This window comes from Amblyraja radiata, chromosome 20 (genome assembly GCF_010909765.2).
Source record: "Amblyraja radiata isolate CabotCenter1 chromosome 20, sAmbRad1.1.pri, whole genome shotgun sequence".
NCBI lineage: Eukaryota > Metazoa > Chordata > Chondrichthyes > Rajiformes > Rajidae > Amblyraja > Amblyraja radiata.
The window spans coordinates 20,256,647-20,278,737 of record NC_045975.1 but is presented as its reverse complement, the minus strand read 5'-3'; the positions used below and the strand labels follow the sequence as shown (position 1 = coordinate 20,278,737).

Here is a 22,091-nt window from a genome sequence, read left to right as displayed (position 1 = left end):
AAAACCAAGGAACTGATTGTGCACTTTGGAAGGGGTAGGATGGGGACCCATAGTCCCATTTATATCAACAGGTCGATGGTGGAGAGGGTCAAGAGCTTCAAATTCCTGGGCGTGCATATCTCTGAAGATCTCTCCTGGTGGGAGAACATGGATGCAATTATAAAGAAAGCACATCAGCGCCTCTACTTCCTGAGAAGGTTACGGAGAGTCGGTATGACAAGGAGGACACTTTCGAACTTCTACAGGTGCACAGTAGAGAGCATGCTGACCGGTTGCATCGTGGCTTGGTTTGGCAACTTGAGCACCCAGGAGCGGAAAAGACTGGAAAAAGTGGTAAACACTGCCCGGTCCATCATCGTCTCTGACCTCCCTACCATCGAGGGGAACTATCGCAGTCACTGCCTCAAAAAGGCTGCCAGCATCATCAAAGACCCACACCATCCTGGCCACTGACTCATCTCCCCGCTGCGTTCAGGTAGAAGGGACAGGAGCCTGAAATCTGCAACATCCAGGTTCAGGAATAGCTACTTCCCCACAGCCTGGCCACTCACTCATCTCCCTGCTGCGTTCAAGTAGAAGGGACAGGAGCCTGAAATCTGCAACATCCAGGTTCAGGAATAGCTACTTCCCCACAGCCTCTTGAATCCAAAACTGTGTACCATATAGCCAATAAACTACTGGGGGATTTCCTAATAGATGAACATAATCAAAGGTATTAATCACATTTGTAAAATGGAAAGGATTTCAAACCAAACTAATAGAGAGCAGTCTATTTCAAATGATGAGAGGACAGGCATTAAGATTATTTTGTAGATAAACAATGTTTTTATTACATAACTTGTTTCTAGTGCTTCACATTACTAGAATTTTAGCAGGGCTAACAGCCATATCTCGAGGACTGTCCCCATTAATTTACATTAACATACAAATCTGCCTGCAGCGCAGATACTATTTTTTATTACTGTTGGTTGCAGTAAAACCAGGAACCGTTGTTATAAATAATAAAAAATGAGGATAATTTCTCATGGTTTCATCTTAATCGAGCCTCAATTCAAACACTTTTCATCAAAATATTATTTCCAATCCAGTATAGGTATAAAACACAAGTTTGAGAAGGCCAGGAACTACAAGTCCAATAATGAAAAATAAAAAGATTATGTACTCACCAACTCTATTCCTTGTGGAAAAGGTGCATCATCCCAGTCTTTTCGTGGAAAACGTTGAATTATTTTCCCAGAGCCTTCAACAGATCCTAAGCACATACAATATTAACATATAACTACAGATATATAGCTGAACTACTACTTAATACAAAAATAAATGTGATAATGAACTGTGCAATACAAAACTTACTGTCAGTCACATGAAATAATTTAAAGAGGTATCAACTTTCGAATAGAACTCATATTAAGTTCCAGGAACAACACATTATAAGATAATACACAAAGTGCTAGAGTAACTCAGTGGATCATAGATAGGTGACATTTCGGGTCAGAAACCTTCTCCAGTGAGTTTGAGTGTGGAAAGGTGGAAAAGAGGGCCGGAACAGAGCCCAGCAGGTAATAGATTTGATACAGGGGGGGGGGGGGGGTTGAATGTTGGACAAAAGCCAGAGATATGTTTGGCGCAACGATCATCGAGTTTACGCTTGTTCATGATCTGACCTCCTGTACACCACTGGCAAGACCAAGTGTAGACTCTGTTACCATTTCACCAAACACTTCCACTCGGTCTGCCAAAGCATATTAGAACTACCAGTTGCTATTCATTTTAACTCCCCTTCCGATACGATATGCAATAACTTTATTTATCCCAGGAGGGAAATTGATCTGCCAACAGTCATATAAACACAAAATACATGAAACATAAAATTAAAGTGACACGTGGAAAGGATTGGGGATGTGCAAGGATTGGGAAGGGGGGGGGGGGGGGGGAAACAGTCCCAGTCTACACCACAACAGAAGTGGGAGGAGTTGTACAGTTTGAATTGTAAATGGGAATTCCCATTCCCATACTGACCTTTGTCCTAAGCCCTCTGTATTGCCAGAGTGAGGCCACACGCAAACTGGAGGAACATTTCATGTGGTATTGAAATCTCTAATTTTAGGTAACTACAACCCTCCCCTTATCCACCGGTAGAGTTGGGTGAGCACTTCTGTTCCCCACAACAGTGAGGAAGGCGTACCACTAGTGCCGATACCCCTGAATCTAACCGAACGGCTAGCCCTACTCTGTTTTCGCAACGCCTAGTGATCAAGCCGCGGGTAAATGGGACTTGTAGCTTTGGGGGACTTAAGTATGATAATTTTGAAGGATGGTACACACCTCCGTTTAAACCAGGGTGGAAGGTGAATGAAACTAAGGTATGGAAGGTACCTCGGTTGAGAATAACGAGCAATCCTCTTATACCATTAAATACCTCATGTCATTGCAACTACCCATTGCAACTATTTGCAGGGCTCTCGCTTAACTTTTTTTCCCTGATGCCAGCCGGGCAACCTTGGCAGCTTTTTAGGTTGCCAAATGACAGTTTAGGTGGTCATTTAAGATGGCTTGCACGACGCGTGCGATAATGTGCTCGGACGAAGTTACCAGTCGGAATTATACTCAATGAGGCATTCACATATTATTTCAGCTTCAAATAAAGTCACAAACTAAACACTCACCAATCAAGTCATGATATATCCCACAATGACATGCAGCAAAATTATAAGACAGTATCTCAACTCTTTTTACACATTGCAATTAATGCAATTTCTATTGGTTCTTTCCACTTCCAAACAAAAATGTGGTTGGATTATTCAGCGTATGATCAACCTGTGTCAATAAATCCTGGACCATGGTAACATATATGCGTACGTATAGTTGTGAATGTTGCTCATTAAATAACTACAGTGCTGATACTCCATATTAAGAGCCCTTAAAATGAATTCTGTAATAACGTGTCAACGGTAGCAGTGACAATCGAACTCTGCGGTTTTAATGTTTCACGTGTTCACAATTTAATTAAAACAAATAATAACATTGGGAATTAAAACACATTTGATTGCATTCCGTTATCAAACATAGTCAATATTCGCTCTGAAGACATTTGCAGGACAATAGGGTCAGGGAAGGGGGTGTGTGTGAATCAGTGCGGGGTGGATAGATGGCGGGGGGGGGGGGGGCGGGGGGGGGGGGGGAGGGGGTGGTTAGGAGGCAGTCGGTGCAGAATGGATGGATTGAGGCAGGTGAATTAGTACGTGTTGGTTGGAGTAGGTAAAATTGTGAGGGGAGAGCACAGGGGATGTCAGTGGTGTTGAATGGGGGGGGGGGTTCAGTACGGGATGGATGGGGGTAGACAAAAGTGCTGGAGAAACTCAGCGGGTGAGGCAGCATCTATGGAGCGAAGGAAATGGGCAACGTTTCGGGTCGAGACCCTTCTTCAGACCGTTCCCCCCATTCTTCTTGAATGGGAGGATCAGCGCAGGATGGAGGGGGAGGGAGAGAGGGGGAGGGAGATGGGGGGGAAGGAGAGAGGGGGGAGGGGGAGGGGGGAGGGGGGAGGGGGGGAGGATGTAGGGGGGAGGGGGGAGGGGGGAGGGGGGAGGGGGGGGGGAGGAGGGAGAGGGAGAGAGAGAAAGGTCAGCGCTCCTCGGACAACATCGCCCACTGCCTTGGCCGTTGGGAATTCCTCCCCACCGCCTCCCTCCTCCGCCAGCCAATGGTGCAGCTCAAATATCCTATAGCTATAGAATCTTTGGTGCAGCTGCTTCAGAAGTGTCGGAGCGAATGACGGGTCCCGCACAGCGGCCGCAGCAGCCACGGCAGCGGCTCCATCACCAACTCCTCCCTGATAGCGGCCGCTGCTTGCAAACCCGCTAACGGGATAACCGCATTCAAAACAAACCCTCCCGCATGCCGAGGCCTCCCCCTCCCTCCCTCCTCCCGGCCTCGGCTTGCGGGAGTTTTTTTTTTTAAAGCGGCTGGTAGTGGATTTGCAGGCAGCGGCCCTTATCAGGGCGGGCGGGGTGCAGGGGGAGGAGGAGATGGAGCCGCTTTCGCGGCCGCTGCTGCCGCTGTGCGGGACCATTCATTCGCTGCGACCCTTCGTCACCACGCACCTAGTATCTTTCTCACGCAATACAGCCGTCACCGCCGACACAAAACGTCGCGTTCCTTTTCTCCATAGATGCTGCCTGACCCGCGGAGTTACTCCAGTTTTTTGTGTCTATCTTCGGTACAAACCAGTATCTGGTTGCCAAGCCGGGCAAAATGCCTCGGTGTTTAGTTGCCCGGCGGCGCTTTGAGTGGTCAATGGCACCCGGGCAACCGTTAATTTCGAGCCCTGATTTGGGAAACAGCTCATGCACTATAATCTCGCCTCAGGGACCACCACGATCAGTAAATGGAACATACTTTGTGTGTGGGTCATGGGCATATCCGTGTCTGCCAGGGATGCCACTGGGAGACCACAGCACTTGGAAAAAGAAGTGGGGAAAGAACGAACACTGGAACGGGTGCTGCTATATAGCCTATGTTGGTCCCTATATGAGGATGATCCAGGATCTAACACAGGTAACTAAAACTTCAAGAGTCAAACGGAAGGGAGGTGGAGAGAGAGGGGTGGGGTAGGGAGAGAGAAGTGGAAGAGTGGGGAGGGAGGGGTAGGGGGAGTGGTGGAAGAGGGACAGTGGGGTAGGGGGAAGGGGGCGGGGGGAGAGAGGGAAGGGGGTGGGGTAGAGAGGGAAGGGGTGGGGGAGAGAGGGATGGGAGAGGGAGAGGGGTGAGGAGAGGGAGATGGAGAGGGGGAGGAGAGAGGGGTGGGGGAGGCGCGGAGAGAGGGGAGGGGGAGAGAGGTGTGGGGGAGGGGGGAGGGAGGCAAGGAGGGAGATGGGGTAGGGGTAGAGGGGTAAGAGTGTGGAGGGAGGGGGAAGAGGGGTGGGGGAAGGGGGTGGGGCAGAGAGGGAAAGGGGTGGGGGAGGGAAGGGGGGTGGGGGGCAGGGGGTGAGGGAAGGGGGTGGGGGAGAGAGGGATGGGGGTGGGAGGAGGAGGGGGAGGAGAGGGAGAGGGGTGAGGAGAGGGAGATGGAGAGGGGTGAGGAGAGGGAGATGGAGAGGGGGAGAGAGGAATGGGGAGGGGGCGACAGGGGTAAGAGTGTGGAGGGAGGGGGAGAGGGGTGGGGGGAGAGAGGGGAAATAGTGGGGAGGGAGAGTGGAAGGGGGAGGGTTAGGGACAGTCCATCTGTTCCCCATTCCCTTTCACCCCCAATCCTCTTTCTCTATTCCCACACACGTGATGCCGAGCTTCGACACAGGCTGCGGGGGTGGGGCTGGGGGAGGGAAGGGGGGAGAGGGAAGGGGGGTGGGGGAGAGAGGGATGGGGGTGGGAGGAGGAGGGGGAGGAGAGGGAGAGGGGTGAGGAGAGGGAGATGGAGATGGAGAGGGATGAGGAGAGGGAGATGGAGAGGGGGAGAGAGGTGTGGGGGAGGGGGAGAGAGGGGAAAAAGTGGGGAGGGAGAGTGGAAGGGGGAGGGGTAGGGACAGTCCATCTGTTCCCCATTCCCTTTCACCCCCAATCATCTTTCTCTATTCCCACACACGTGATGCCGAGCTTCGACACAGGCTGCGGGAGGTGGGGCTGGAGCTGGTGCTGGGCTGGTGCAAAGGCATATGTAAATGGATCCATTCCGATTGGACATCTGTGAGCATTGGGCATTGTGACATCACACGATGGAACGTTGCATTGTGACATCACACGATTGAACGTTCACCAACATGTTATGGCTGAGAGCTGTTTTATTTTGAAATTTTGGGGGGGGGGGGGGGGGGAGAAGGATGTTATTTTGAAAAAGTGTACATAAACATGACGAAATTTAATCAGGAGTGGATACTTGGAATGGAAGGTGAAATCTCTACAGAAATGGAAAAAATCTAGGCGATTCTGCGTCTGGTGTCGGCGTAGCAACGAATCAAAGGCCAGCAGGCGGCCAGCAGGCAGCAGCCACAGAGTTTTAAATATAGACTAGACCAAGTGCAGACCCGTTGGGTCTGTTTCCCCCAACGCGCGTTTGCGGGGGGTGGAAGAGGAGGGGGAGGAGGGGGGGGAGGGGGAGACGGGGTGGGGAGAGGGGAGGGTGAGAAGAGGGGAGGGAGGGGAGAAGGGGAGGAGGAAATGGGAGAGATTTGGGAGGGAGAGCAGAGCATGGTAGGGGGAGTGAGAGGGGGATGGGAAGGGGGAGGAGAATGGGGAGTGGGAGGAGAGTGGGGAGGGCAGGAAGGGGGGAGAGGGGTAGGGGGGTGGGAGAGGGGTAGCGGGGAGTGGTGCAAGAGAGAGGGGAAGGAGGTGGAGGGGAGATGGGGGTGAAGGGTGAGAGAGGGGGGAGAGAGGGGGGAAGGGGAGGATGAGAGTGGGGTGGGGGAGGGGGAGAGAGGGAGGAGGGAGGGGAAGGAGGAGGGAGAAGGGGGAGGGGAGAGAGTGGGAAGAGTGTGGAGGGAGGCGGAGAGTGGTAGGGGGCGGGGGAAAAGTGTGATGGGAGGGGGAGAGGGGTAGGGGGGGAGAGAGGGGAAATAGTGGTGAAGGAGAGGGGAGGGTAAGAGTGCGGAAGAGGGGTAGGGGGAGTGGTGGAAGAGGCAGAGATGGGTAGGGGGGGAGGGGGGGAGAGAGGGGTGGGGGAAGGGGAGAGAGGGAGGAGGAGGAGGGAGGAGGGGGAGTAGGGAAGGGAAGGAGGAGAGAGAGGGGGAAGAATGCGGAGGGAGGGGGAGAGTGATAGGGGGGCGGGGGAAGAGTGGGTTGGGAGGGGGAGAGTGGGAGGGGGAGGGGGGGGAGAGAAGTGGAAGAGTGGGGAGGGAGGGAGGGGGAGAGGGGGAGAGGGGTAGCGGGAGTGGTGGAAGAGGGACGGGGGAGTGGTGGAAGAGGGACAGATGGGTAGGGGGAGGGGTGGGGGAGAGAGGGGAGGGGGAGAGAGAGGGGTGGGGAGGGAGAGGGGTGGGGTAAGGGGGAGAGAAGTGGTAGAGTGGGCAGGGAGGGGTAGGGGGAGTGGTGGAAGAGGGACAGGGGGATAGGGGATAGGGGGAAGGGGGCAAGGGGAGAGAGGGAAGGGGGTGGGGTAGAGATGGAAGGGGGGTGGGGAGAGAGGGATGGAGGTGGGAGGAGGAGGGGAGGAGGGGAGGAGGGAGAGGGGTGAAGAGAGGGAGATGGAGAGGGGGAGGAGGGGTAGGGGAGGGGAGTAGAGAGGGTAAGGGGAGAGAGGTATGGGGGAGGGGGAGGGAGGCGAGGAGGGAGATGGGGTAAGGGGTAGAGGGGGAAGAGTGTGGATGGAGAGGGAAGAATGGGGAGAGGGAAGGGGGTGGGGAAGAGGGAGTGAGGAGGGAGATGGAGAGGGGGAGGAGACGGGAGGAGAGAGGGATGGGGGAGGGGGATAGATGTGTGGGGGAGGGGGGGAAGGAGGGGAGGAGGGAGATGGGGTAGGGGAGGGAGGGAGAAGAGTGTGGAGGGAGGGTGAGAGGGGTAGGGGGAGAGAGGGGAAATAGTGGGGAGGGAGAGTGGGAGAGGGAGGGGGGAGAGAAGTGGAAGAGTGGGGAGGGAGGGAGGGAGGGGGAGAGGGGTAGGGGGAGTGGTGGAAGAGGGACAGGGGGAGTGGTGGAAGAGGAACAGAGGGGTAGGGGGAAGGGGGTGGGGGAGAAAGGGAAGGGGGTGGGGTAGAGAGGGAAAGGGGGTGGGGTAGAGAGAGAAAGGGGGGTGGGGGAGAGAGGGAAAGGGGGGTGGGGGAGAGGGAGAGGGGTGAGGAGAGGGAGATGGAGAGGGGGAGGACAGAGGGGTGGGGTGGCGAGGAGAGAGGGGAGGGGGAGAGAGGTGTGGGGGACTGGGGAGGGAGGCAAGGAGGGAGATGGGGTTGGGGGTAGAGGGGGAAGAGTGTGGATGGAGGGGAAAGAGTGGGGCGGGGAAAGGGGTGGGGGAGAGAGGGAAAGGGGTAGGGGAGGGAAGGGGGAGGGGGCGGGGGGTGGGGGAGAGAGGGAAGGGGTGGGGAAGGGAAGGGGGGAGAGGGAAGGGGGGTGGGGGAGAGAGGGATGGGGGTGGGAGGAGGAGGGGGAGGAGAGGGAGAGGGGTGAGGAGAGGGAGATGGAGAGGGGGAGGAGAGAGGGATGGGGGAGGGGGAGAGAGGGATGGAGAGGGGGAGATAGGTGTGGGGGAGGGAGGGATGGGGAGCGAGGGGAGGAGGGAGATGGGGTAGGAGAGGGAGGGGTAAGAGTGTGGAGGGAGGGGGAGAAGTGGGGGAAGGGGGTGGGGGAGAGAGGGAAAGGGGTGGGGGAGGGAAGGGGGTGGGGGCGGGGGAGAGAGGGAAGGGGGTGGGGGAGGGAAGGGGGTGGGGGAGGGAAGGGGGGTGGTGGAGAGAGGGATGGGGTGGGTGGAGGAGGGGGAGGAGAGGGAGAGGGGTGAGGAGAGGGAGATGGAGAGGGGGAGGAGAGAGGGATGGGGTGGCGAGGAGAGAGGGGAGGGGGAGAGAGGGATGGGGGAGAGGGAGAGAGGTGTGGGGGGGGGCGGGATGGGGTGGGGTAGGGTGGGGTAAGTGTGGAGGGAGGGGGAGAGGGGTGGGGGGAGAGAGGGGAAATAGTGGGGAGGGAGAGTGGAAGGGGGAGGGGTAGGGACAGTCCATCTGTTCCCCATTCCCTTTCACCCCCAATCCTCTTTCTCTATTCCCACACACGTGATGACGCGCTTCAACACAGGCTGCGGGGGTGGGGGGGGAGGGAGGGGCTGGGGCTGGGGCTGCTGCAAAGGCATATGTAAATGGGTCCATTCCGATTGGACATGTGTGAGCATTGGGCATTGTGACATCACACGATGGAACGTTCACCAGGGGCTGGGGCTGGGGCTGCTGCAAAGGCATATGTAAATGATCCATTCCGATTGGACATCTGTGAGCATTGGGCATTGTGACATCACGCGATGGAACGTTCACCAACATTCTATGGGTGAGAAGCTGGTTTTCTTTTGAAATTTTGGGGGGGGGGGGGGGGGGAGAGAGATGGATTTTATTAAAATATGTGTACATAAACACGACGAAATTTAATAATTAGTGAATACTTGGAATGAAAAGTGAAATCTCTACCGAAATGGAAAAAATCTCGGCGATTCTGCGTCTGGTTTTGGCGTAGCAAGGAATCAAAGGCTGGCAGCCACAAGTCAGGCAGAAAGTCGGCCGGTCGGCCACAGACTTTTATATAATAATAGAAATAGATAGATAGATAGAATAGAATAGAATAGATAGATGGCACAATGGGCTAAGTGTTCGGCTGGCAACCGGAAGGTAGCCGGTTCGAATCCCGCTTGGAGTGCATACTGTCGTTGTGTCCTTGGGCAAGACACTTCACCCACCTTTGCCTGTGTGTGAATGTGTGTGAGTGATTGGTGGTGGTCGGAGGGGCCGTAGGCGCAGAATGGCAGCCACGCTTCCGTCAGTCTGCCCCAGGGCAGCTGTGGCTACAGAAGTAGCTTACCACCACCGAGTGTGACTGAGGAGTGAATGAATAATGCGATGTAAAGCGCCTTGAGTATTAGAAAGGCGCTATATAAATCCCATCCATTATTATTATTATTATAGATAGAAGCACAGGATGGCAAGACTATTGTGTCAGTGACAAGCATACTTTGAATGGGTAGAGCTGTGATTGATTTGTATTAAACATCATGGCTGCCATTCTGCATGAACATGTGACTACATTTCCAAAACACTATAAAAGAAGCTGTATGTCTTCATTCATTAGAGTGTTAGCCCAGGGAGAGCCAAGTATCGGCTGTATACTTGGCTTTGTATCTCCTAGCACTCTCACCAGCTCAATGATCAGTAAAGCTTGTTGGTTTTACCTAACTTATTGTGAGTTGTCTGTTTTAAGAAATGAACTTTAACATATATAATGCCTTGAGTTTGTACCAGAGTCGCTAATTCTTTGGACCTGCCCCGGAGCTTTGAGCTCTGTGTCGGAAGGTTCAAAGGATTGTCTCAGCGCTGAATAAAGAATCAATTTCGACAGCAACAAGTGTTTGATTCAAGTTTTCTTGAATATAGATTGACAAAATAACTCAGTTTAACAGTGTGACAACCCAGTCAGCCACTATAGTCGGCACAACCCGACCAGTTAATGGCACATATTTTGTATGTGGATCCTGGGCCTACCCATGGTTACCAGGAATGCCGCCGGAACGACTAAAAGGACCCCCATCACTAGACAGGGTGCTGTTATGTTGCATATGTGGCTCAACACATAAGCACAAGTCAGTTACACCAGCACACGGGGATTTCCAAACGAAGCCTAACGAGGGCTGAGCAATTTTTTATGAACTTCTTCCCATCCTATGGTAGTATGCTAGTATCACAGGAACTCATCAAAATGGCCTCCGCTATGGAGACGCTTGCTAATGCCACTGCCGCCTCCTTGAGTGCAACCCAGGAGGAGATAGAAAGGGTAACAACTGAAATGGGAGCTATGAGAACTGTAGTATTACAAAACAGAATGGCCCTAGATTTTATCCTTGCAGTAAAAGGAGGGACGTGCGCCATAATCGGCAGGGAATGTTGTATTTCTATTCCTGATGCTTCCTCCAACATTGCTGACTTGGCCGCCCAGAATGGAATAAAATAAAGAGGTAGGAGCTGAATTCCATGATTATAGCTCCGGGAGAGGTTGGTGGCCATTTAATATGTTTGAAAGGACTTGGGGAATTATTGTCCACTATGGATTGATTGTATTACTAATTGTACGCTTAATTTGACTGTTGCGATGCTTATGGCCTTTCTTATGTACTCGGCGATAAAAAATGATAAAAAAAGGAGGGAATGAAAATGTTAAATGCTTTTAAATATATAAAAGATATATAATGGAATACTGGACTAGGTTATAGCTTATATTTCGTCGCAAGCAGGCCTTTTCCAGTGGATTGATAAGAGAGCGAGACAAGCCTGGGCTTGCCTCAGGTTGCTGTGTATTGAGGCAATGACCGGTGCTGTTGAAATGTGTCTACCAATTGATGAGAGAGACAAGCCCAGACTCGTCTCAGTGATGTATATTTAAACAATGACTGATGCCTTTGAGATGTCTTGTCTTGAAAGTACCAACTGATAAGATGCCTTTGAAATGTGTCTACTAATTGACAAGAGAAGCTCAGATGCATCCTGTGGTAATGTGTATTGACTGTATCCCTGACCATGACTAACATCTTTGGAATGTGACTAAGTGACACACACAGTATAAAACATCATGCAACTCTTTGTTCATTGAAGTGGTGGCACGGGGGAAGTCAAATGTCTGTGTTGCTTACTTGACTGGTGTATCCCCGTCACTTCCTGGACGATGATCAGTAAAGCTTGAGTTGGTCTAACTAACGTTTTTATGAGTTGTCTGTTTACTAAGAAGTGAACCGTAACAACAGGAAGTGCACAGCATAAATCAAGAACATGTAGTTGCATATATAATATGAGAAAGCTTGAAAAATACATTTATTTATTTGTTTGGTATCTGCTTTTAATAAATGGTTTATAAAGATTTCCTTTCTGCATGTGAGGAACTTTCTGCACTGTTAAAATTCTGATTGCAACTGGAGTAAAAAGTTGACTATTAAAAAATTAGCTATCATACAAGTCCAGTGCCTTATTTTTCACAATTAGAGTACGGGAAAGAAAGGAATGCTGTCTTAAGTATCTTGCATGTTTTGAAAGGGCCAGATTCCCAAATAAACACAGATAATCTGATGTTTTAAAGTATTTTGTGAATCCAGGATTGTTAGGATTTTTAAATGGCTTTGCATTCCATAACATAAATGGTTCCTACCTTTGGCATGACAAGTAATAATGTAACTGTTCTTATTTTTCCCTTGTTTATGGGAGAAGAAAGAAGATGAAAGAGAAACAACCGTAACTGTCCCGAATAAACTGAATGTATTTAGTAAAATTTACCATAAAACTGACCCATATAATTTATGAAAGGAACATGTTTGGTCTTAATCTTAACTTTATGATATTGGGCAACGGACTGATGATGCAAATTTGATTTTGTTGGAGCAAACTTGTTTCACGAAGTTAAATAAAAGCTAACGATCCTCAACCTTTATTGGATGACCTGAGAAATACCCATTCTACCCCTACCCTCAAGCATTTATAACCATTCAGAAAATTTAAGCAGTCTTCTATTTTGGAAGCTACCCTTTTTCCAAACATTGCACCCTTGTCCAAAGATAGGACAACAGTTTCAAATCAATAAAACATGCCAAAAAAATGCACCAGCCATGAATGTGAAAGAATCACAGATAAGATAGGTTTACAGGGATATGGGCCAAATGTAGATGGGGTATGGTGGTTGGCGTGGGCAAGTTAGGTCAAATGGTCTGTTTCCATGCTGTACCACTCAATAACTCTAATCAGCCTCTTCCAACTTCTGTCAGATTCTACAGCACTGCTAACCATCAGAGGGACAGGACAGGATACATGAGTTTCACTATGGAGCAAAGTAATTCTCTCCGACTTGTTTTCTTCACTATCTAATCACCCATCATCACAAAGTACAAATAAACCAAGAGTAAGTCAGAAAACAGAATCATATGGTCACTTGCAGAAGGAAGAGTTAAAATTGAACAAAAATGCAAGCTGAATAAAAGCAAAGAACAGGTTTCTGAGTAATGTACTTCTGAAGGAAAACACAAGTTGTTAAAATGTAAAATCGCAAAGTTCACACTAAAGGTCTAAAATCAGATAACATTTTGAATGATTTTATCCAGAATGAAAGGATGCCAAATGTTTCATATCTGTAAAAGACCCTGGAATGTGATCTCTCAATGTTTTGGAAACATTATTTTCAATCTGCTTCCAATACTCTTTAAAAAAAAGAGATAACAGCAAGTCACTTGAGATCATCATCAATTACAATGTAGTGACAATTTACCCAGCAAAAACTGTTAATACCTCCATCAGATTGCCAAACCTAACCAATTCCAATGTCTAAATGCCATGTAGTTCCAATTTTCAATAGTACCTTTTGTTTAAAAGCCAAAGATGACGCCTGGGATGGAGCATTTTCACTGAATGTTAATGTACTAATTCCAGTTGCAGGACTGCCCAACTGGAATTGGGTCACAATGGAAATCACTATGTAATTTGATTTTCATAATATCAAAAAAAATTAAGAGACCAAATTAATAATGCCCACACTCCAAATAAATGAATGTGCCTACTTTGGGGGGGGGGGGGGGGGGGGGGGGGGTGAACCGGTACTCAATTCAATAGGACAGATAGCATCTGTAGAAGGAGATGGACAGACAACATTTCAGGACAGGACCCACCTTCAGACTGATGGAGTAGAGGGGAGATAGTTAGTAAGCTGTGAGAAGGGATGGGGCAGGAGCTGGCAAGTGACGGTCAGATTTAGGTTAAGGATTGGCAGATGAGTTAAGCGGTGCAGAGAAGAGTGGAGATGGTAACCAAAGCTGGAGGTGACAAGTGCAGATGGCAAAAAGGGTGCAGATGGTGGAATTCAACGGAGGACGGAAGGAAGGAAGGTAGGGGGCGAAATGTAGAACAAAATGGAGAGATCGTGGGTAGCGGTGAAAAGAGAGCTCATTTAGTTTAGGAAAATGTGTGTGCGTGTGCCTGCACGCTTCTATTCACGTGTGCCCCTGCATGTGTCTTGATGGATGAGAAGAGGGTGTTCAAATCTGTTCATGCCACTGGATTGCAGGATACCCAAAAGGAATATGAGATGCTGTTCTGCCAGTTGGCCTATGGCTTCACTCTGGCAGTGGAGGAAGCACAGGACAGAGGCCGTTATGGGAATGAGAAGGCAAGTTAAAATGACGAGCAATAGGGAGATCCAGCATGCCTTGGTGGCAGAGTGTAAGTGCTTGATGAAACAGGCACCTAGCTTATGCCTGATCTCGCAGCTGAAGAGGAGGCAGCATTAAGGCCAATGTGCCAAATCCCTCTGCTCTACAACATTCCCCAGAGCCCTACCATTCACTGTGTAAGTCCTGCCCATGTTAAACCACCCAAAATGCAATAGGGAGTGTTATAGAGCAGAGGGATCTAGGAGTGCAAGGGCATGATTACTTGAAGGTGGAGTCACAGGTAGATTAGGTGGTCTAAAAGGCTTTTGGCACATTGGCCTTCATCAAACAGAGTATTGAGTACAGAAGTTGTTGCAGTTGTATAAGACGCATGTGAGGCCGCATTTAAGATATTGTGTTCCGGAAAGATGTTGTCAAGCTGGAAAGGGTGCAGAGAAGATTTACGAGGATGTTGCCAGGACTAGACGGTCTGTGCTATAGGCAGAGGTTGAGTGAACTGGGACTCTGTTCTTTGAAGTGCACGAGGATGAGGGGTGATCTCATAGAGGTGTATAAGATCATGAGATCGCCCTCATCTGCGTTGGTGCATTTGCAGGAGAGAGTCGGCGCCCTGTCTTCCGTCCCGACGTCTCGTCATGGGGTGGCTCCATTCCATGAGCCACCAGCGATCGCAGACAGTCCTTACGTCTTTCTGCGCCGCGACACCCACAGATCGCCCTTGCAGTGCCCTTATGAGGATCCCTTTCGAGTGCTGCGGCACGGGCCCACGACGTTTGTTTTGGACATGGGGGGCCGGCAAGAAACTGTGTCTGTGGCTCGATTTTTTTTTTTTTTTTTTAAATTGTGTATTGTGTGTTCTTTTTTATTGTACCACTGCTGGTAAATTCATTTCACTTGCACTTATGTGCAAGTGACGAATAAAACTTGATTGATTGATTGAAGCCGGCCCATTTGGGTCACGGGACTCCCCTGGGAGTATACAAGGTCAGGCAATGCCCGTGCCCCGTTGAAGGAGTAGGGAGCTGTACTGTGAGAACCATTGAAGACCGATTGATTACACAAACATTGTGTCCCGTTTCATTCCTGGCTGGACATCTGCGATGTCCCGCCACACAATGACTCATCATCTGCTTTGATCTGTCGTTTTCACACCTTACATTCTTTGTACCCATGCATATATCTCCAATTTCCCTCTCTCCCCTGACTCAGTCTGAAGACGGGTCTTGACCCAAAACATCACCCATTTCTTCTCTCCGGTGATACTGCCTGTCCCGCTGAGTTACTCCAGCATTTTGTGTCTATCTTCAGTGTAAACCAGCATCTGCAGTTCCTTCCTACACATAGAAGTTAATAAACACCTATTACAATGCTGAAGTTTTATTACACAATATTAAAATTCAGATCTGCCTTTTCGAAATGTTAACCTGGAAATGCTGCTCTGATTATTTTCCTTAAAAAACATTTGCAAAAGAGTTGATTAAAAGGAAACACGTTTTGCCTATATAAAACATGACAGCCCATGCAAAACCAAAACAGTGCAAGACTGCCTCCTTGAGATGGATCTTGTATTTGGCAACTTCATGATGGCATGTTTTGGATACAAACAATGAAACAACACAAATAAATGTCTTTGTTTTTTGGAAATATAATTCTTTTCCAAAATACACCATTCTAGTATTTAAGAAATCAGATCTTTAATTAGTATTTTAAACATTATCAGTTACACAGTAACAATGACAATGTTTTTTACATAACACTTCACTACAGAATTATGACATTAACCCACAGAAGATAATAGGAGACATTACCAACATTTTTAAGAAATCTTTAAAGCAGGCAATTTAAAAAGCTGGTGGGAATTCATAACTTCCTTGGGTTTAAGACTGTATCAGACAAAACTTTACATATAGTATATCCTCAAAAATAGTTTAACATTTTTATTTTAGCTCTCCCCAATAGACTAACTAATTTAGAAATATTAGCATTAAAAATGGTATATTTCACATTTCTCATAAAAGTATGCACCAATCACAGTTGGCATATGCCTTAAATTTATTAACATAATGTGGCGGCTCCCAAGGGTCGCGCCATCATTACTGTCGAACCCCTCGGCACGGGAGTGGTTCAGTCCGGAGGCGGCCCTTAACCAGAGGGTTTAAAGGCAGGGGTTTTGGGTGCCATCTTTCTCTCGTTTGGACTTCCCTACAACCGGGAGGAACATAATTAAAGGTGCTTCTCAAAATACTTGACTCCTCTCTTCCTTTTTGAGACCCACGCACCACATTGGTGACCTCGACGCTCCATTGTCGTCATGATGGAGAAAGCAGAAAGCCCTACCTCCTCACAGGCCGGCCAGGCCCTGTCTCTGGACGCGGTCTCGGTGAAATTGCCAAACTTCTGGACCACCCGGCCGCACATCTGGTTCCAGCAGGCGGAGGCCCAGTTCAACCTGCGGAGATCACGGTCGATGCCACCCGTTTCTATTACCTGGTGGGGGCCCTCGACCAGGACACGGTCGAGGAAGTCACGGACTTCCTCGCAGCCCCCCCGGACACTGATAAATATCTCGGCCTTAAGGAGCTCCTGCTCCAGATTTATGGACTAAGTAGAATGGAGCGTGCTGCTAGGCTCCTTCATATGGAGGGCCTAGGCGATTGACGGCCATCTAGCCTTCTTAAGGAGATGGTGGCTCTCCTGGATGGGCACACGCCGTGCCTGATGTTCGAGTACACCTACCTCCATCTGCTGCCGGCCTACATCCGTCTTCAGCTCACGGACTCCTCCTTTGCCGACATCAGGGCCCTCGGGAGGCGCGCCGACGCGCTGTGGATGGCGCGCCCTGATGACGTCAACGCGCTGGCCGTCAGCAGCCACGGGGATGCACTGAGGACGACGCGCCCTGATGACGTCAACGCGCTGGCCGTCGGCAGGTGCGCCGATGACGTCACCCCAGCAGCTCCCGATTTCCTCCGGTGGGGCGGGGGAGCTGTGGAAGGAGTGACAGCTCCAGCCCGACGACCCGTAAGATCACCCCCCGCGGCCGTGTCGGGTACTGCACCTGCAGTCCAGCGCCAGCAAGCTGCAGGCACCACCAATAGGAGCCAACCGTGCACGTTCCCGGGAAATGCCTGGGCCGGCTGCCAATAGTCCCCGCGGCGGCCGGCCAAATTCACCGCCTCTTCGCCTGGGATCGGCGCTCCGAGACCCGCTTCCTCGTTGATACTGGAGCAGAGCTCAGCGTCCTGCCCCCTTCGCTGGCCGACATTCGTTCCGGTAAGCGGGGGCCCGTCCTCACCGCGGCGAATGGCAGCCCCATCCGCACGTATGGAGTGCACATGGTTCCGATCGTGTTCGGCTCCTGCCATTTCTCGTGGCGGTTCACCATTGCTGATGTCTCCCAGCCATTGCTCGGGGCCGACTTCCTCCGGGCGCATTCCCTCATGGTGGACGTCAGGCGTCAGCCCTTGGTCAACGCCGCTACGATGGAGCCGATCACGTTGCGTTTGGATCAGCCGGTGGGACGGCCCCTGTTGTCCATGGACTCCCGCTTCGCATGGATCTTGCCCGCGTTCCCGGACATCCTGACCCCACAGTTTCGGTCATCGATCCCCAGTCACGGAGTGGTACATTTTATCCAGACTACCGGCCCACCTCTCCACGTACGAGCACGCCGACTGCCGCCGGATAAACTGCGTCTGGCACGGCAGGAATTCCGCATAATGGAGGCCTTGGGGATCGTCCGCCCTTCAAGCAGCCCATGGGCGTCCTCACTCCTCATGGTCCCTAAGGCAAGCGGGGCTGGCGACCTTGCGGGGATTACCGACGGCTTAACGCCGCAACAACCGCGGATCGATACCCCGTACCCCACATCCAGGACTTCACCGCCCATTTGGCTGGGGCCACAATATTTTCAAAAGTGGATCTGGTATGGGGTTATAACCAGATCCCGGTCCACCCGGCTGATATACCCAAGACGGGATCATCACGCCATTCGGACTTTATGAGTTCCCGCGGATGCCATTCGGCCTCAAGAACGCTGCGCAGGCTTTTCAACGCCTAATGGACAGGGTTTGTCGCGACCTCGATTTCGTATTTGTTTACCTGGACGACATCCTGGTAGCCAGCCGCTCGCAGCAGGAGCACTGCGCCCACCTTCGGCAGCTCTGTCAGCGGCTCAGCGAGCATGGTTTGGCCATCAACCTCGACAAGTGCCGTTTTGGGGTAACCGAGATTGACTTCCTCGGCCACCGCGTGACTGCGCAAGGCTCCTGCCTGACAGGGTCGACGCCATCCGTTGGTTTCCCCGCCCACGCACGGTGCGCGGCCTGCAGGAGTTTGTCGGTATGGTGGCGTTTTACCATCGTTTCGTGCCATCCGCGGCCCACATCATGCGGCCGCTGTATCAACTCCTGGCGGGTGGGCAGAACAAGAACGTCGAATGGACCCACGAGGCAGTGGCAGCATTTGGCGGCGCGAAGGAGGCCCTTGCTCGGGCCGTACTGCTGGTGCACCCGCGGGAAGATGCCCCGACTGCTCTCACGGTGGATGCCTCGGAGTCGGCGGTTGGTGCCGTGCTGGAGCAACTGACGGGCGGAGGTTGGCGGCCCCTGGCCTTCATCAGCCGGCACCTCAACCGCGCGCAGACGAAATACAGCGCGTTCGATCGCGAGCTCCTGGCTCTGTACCTGGCAGTGCGCCACTTCCGCTACTTCCTGGAGGGCCGCCCGTTCACCGCCTGCACGGACCACAAGCCGCTCACTTTCGCCCTGGCAAAGGTTTCCGACCCCTGGTCCTCACGAAAGCAGCGGCATTTGGCCTACATTTTGGAGTATACTATTTCTATCCGCTACGTCGAGGGGAAAGAGAACCGGGTGGCCGACGCATTGTCCCGCCCCTCTATCAACGCCATTTTCGAGGTGGCGCCCGGAATTGACTATTCTGCTCTGGCAGAGGAACAGCTCACGGACGATGAGATGCCCGCCTACCGGACTGCCATCTCCGGCCTCCGCCTTGAGAATGTCCCTCTCGGTCCTGGAGGAGCGACGATCCTGTGCGATGTATCGTCCGGTCAGCCGCGCCCCATCGTCCCTGCCACCGGAGGGTTTTCGAAGTCATCCACGGACTGTCTCACCCATCAATCCGGGCGACAACGGCACTAGTTGCCGCTCGTTTCATGTGGCACGGTCTGCGCAAGCAGGTTGGCAATTGGGCTCGCACCTGCATTCCGTACCAGACGGCGAAAATCCAGCGCCATGTCCGTGTGCCTCTCTAGGAGTTTGGTCTACCTCACCGGCGATTCAACCATCTCCACGTAGACATTGTGGGGCCTCTCCCGCCGTCCCCGGGCATCACCCACCTTCTCACAATGGTGGACCACTTCACGCGGTGGCCGGAGGCCATTGCGCTGGCCGATACTTCAACGGCTACGTGCGCTTGTGCGTTGTCCGCGCACTGGATTGCTCGCTTCGGGGTGCCGGTGCACATCTCCTCAGATCGGGGGCCACAGTTCACCTCCGAGCTGTGGTCAGTCATGGCTCGCTTGCTGGAGGTGCGGCTACACCACGCCACGGCTTACCACCCGCAAGCTAACGGTCTGGTGGAGAGGTTCCACCGGCAGCTAAAGGCAGCGCTGAAGGCACGACTCTCCGGCCCGGACTGGATGGACGAGTTGCCGTGGGTCATGCTGGGCATTCGGACTGCTCCTAAAGAGGACTTGGCCTCATCATCGGCGGAGCTCGTGTACGGGTCGCCACTCACGGTGCCCGGGGAGTTCGTGCCGTCGGCGCCGGGGCAGCAGGGAACGCCCTCATCCACCCTGAAGCGCTTTCGTGAGCGAGTTGGCAGGCTTGCACCCGTCCCGACGTCCCGCCATGGGACATTTCGCCAAAATGTGCCATCAGCCCTCAGGCACTGCCCATACGTTTTCCTGCGCCGTGACGCCCACCGGACGCCACTCCAGAGGCTGTACGAGGGCCCGTTCCGGGTGCTGGAACATGGGCAGATGACTTTTGTGCTGCACATGGGGGGCCGGCCGGAGGCCGTGTCGATTGACCGGTTGAAGCCGGCACACCTGGACATTGACCAGCCGGTGCTGGTTCCCCAACCTCGGCCTCGAGGGCGCCCCCCTTCACGGCTCCCTCCGCCTGTCATTCCACCTGTCCTCCCGCCGGTCCCTCGACCTATCCCTCGACCTGTCCCTCCACCTATGCCTCCGCCAGTCCCACGATCTGCTGACTTTCGCACGCGGGCCAGCCGGGTCTTGCGCCCGCCGGTGCGTTTCGCGCCTCGGGTTCTGGGGGGGGGGGGGGGTCCTGTGGCGGCTCCCAAGGGTCGCGCCATCATAACTGTCGAACCCCTCGGCACGGGAGTGGTTCAGTCCGGAGGCGGCCCTTAACCAGAGGGTTTAAAGGCAGGGGTTTTGGGTGCCATCATTCTCTCGTTTGGACTTCCCTACAACCGGGAGGAACATAATTAAAGGTGCTTCTCAAAATACTTGACTCCTCTCTTCCTTTTTGAGACCCACGCACCACAATAACACCAAAACCTAACATCCATTACAGACTGAAGAAGGGTCTCGACCCAAAACGTCCTTTGCTCCATAGATGCTGCCTCACCCACTGAGTTTCTCCAGCATTTTTATCTACCTTTGATTTTTCCAGCATCTGCAGTTCCTTCTTAAACACAGTCTTCAAACCAAATGTCAGTTTGGCAGCAAAACTGTCAAAAAAAATGTTTTTTAAGAATTCTTCTATGATTAGTCCAGAATGACAGATATAGTAATTAGTCAGACAGGTTTATCGTCCTCACAGAAATCTGACCCGAATTTAACAAGAACATTTCAGACACCTGTCCAAAATTAATTTATTCAACAATTTCTATCCTAGAAAGAAACCATTGTAAGATCACAAGCAATAGTAAAGAAACTACAGACATTAGGCAATTTTGCACTAGAATTCATAATAAGCCACAAATCTGGCTAACTTGAAATCCAGATGCGAGGAGTTATATTCTTGCTTCATAAAGAGACAGTCCTGGGCATACAATCTCAATAATGCCATGCAGATTTGAATTGACCATGAACTTCTTTTTCGGAATCTGTTAAACTGTTAAACATAAAACTTATGAAAACACCGGAATTAGAAAGTCATCATCGAAACCAAATCAAAATTATTGCTGTAGGAAGGAACTGCAAATGCTGGTTTACACTGAAGTTGGAATAACTCAGCGGGACAGGCAGCATCTCTGGACAGAAGGAATGGGTGATGTTTCGGGTCGAGACATCTGAAGAAGGGTCTCGACCCGAAACGTCACCCATTCCTTCTATCCAGAGATGCTGCCTGTCCCACTGAGTTACTCCGCATTTTGTGTCTATCTTCAAAATTATTGCTCCTGAGCAAAACAAAGCATGCCCATCTAATAACAATAAAAGAGGATGGACAAAATGTAACCATGTGGATTAACATAGTCTGCAAAGTGCAAAGGATCAAATCACACCATTAAATGGTACTGATTTACAGGATTCAACAGGCTCAATCTAAACACTGCCACCAACTATTTTCAAAATACATAAACAATATTAATTGCATTAAAAATATAGCAATAATTTGCAGCACGATAAATAGTTGCAAGTAAGCCAAGATATCTTACTAGGCTTTTTTTTTGCTAAAAACAGTTAACAGCATCAGGATGAACCAAAAACATCTGCTGTTAATAATATGTGTAATGAAACAAATTTTGCACCTTATAAACTGTAGGCAAAAAGTATTGACCACACAACCTAGAAAATAACCTAAATGTAACAATTTGACTATTGAAGGATGTTACTCTGGTAGTGGAGAGTGAACATTCAAAACAGCTTTGGCAAGAGAAGCAACTGCAATCACTGTGCTGCAGAACTAGAACATTCCAGGGCATTGACCAATCTTTAAAAATTACTGTTTCATATTATTTTCCTTACTAGGGCTTGCATGAACACAATTCTGCACATAATATTACTAATAAATCTGGAGAATTAAACGTTAGGTTTTTTAATCAGTTTGCATTCATTGAAATTCCTTGAAACTATTTTTCAACTTTTGAGGCCGAAAGAGTAAATTTAACATACAAAGTGTTGAATATCTGGAATGAGCTACCAGAGGAGGTGATAGGTGACAATACAATTATAAAGTTTAACAAAGATGTTTTTGGTCAAGTACTTGGATGGGAAATAGGTCAAGGAATACAGGCCTGTTGCAATCAAATAGTATTGGCTTAGACATGCATTATTGTCAGCAGTGAGT

General features: G+C 50.8%; 1 protein-coding gene across 2 annotated transcripts in view; it reads right to left on the bottom strand.

The window, feature by feature from the left end:
• Nucleotides 1–22,091, bottom strand: part of sbf2 (SET binding factor 2) — a 349,247-nt gene that overhangs the window by 293,452 nt on the left and 33,704 nt on the right. For both annotated transcript variants that reach the window (XM_033038959.1, XM_033038960.1), the window contains exon 2: nt 1,167–1,252. In XM_033038959.1, coding sequence (XP_032894850.1) covers nt 1,167–1,252 — 86 coding nt within the window. The remainder of the gene's footprint in view (nt 1–1,166; nt 1,253–22,091) is intronic.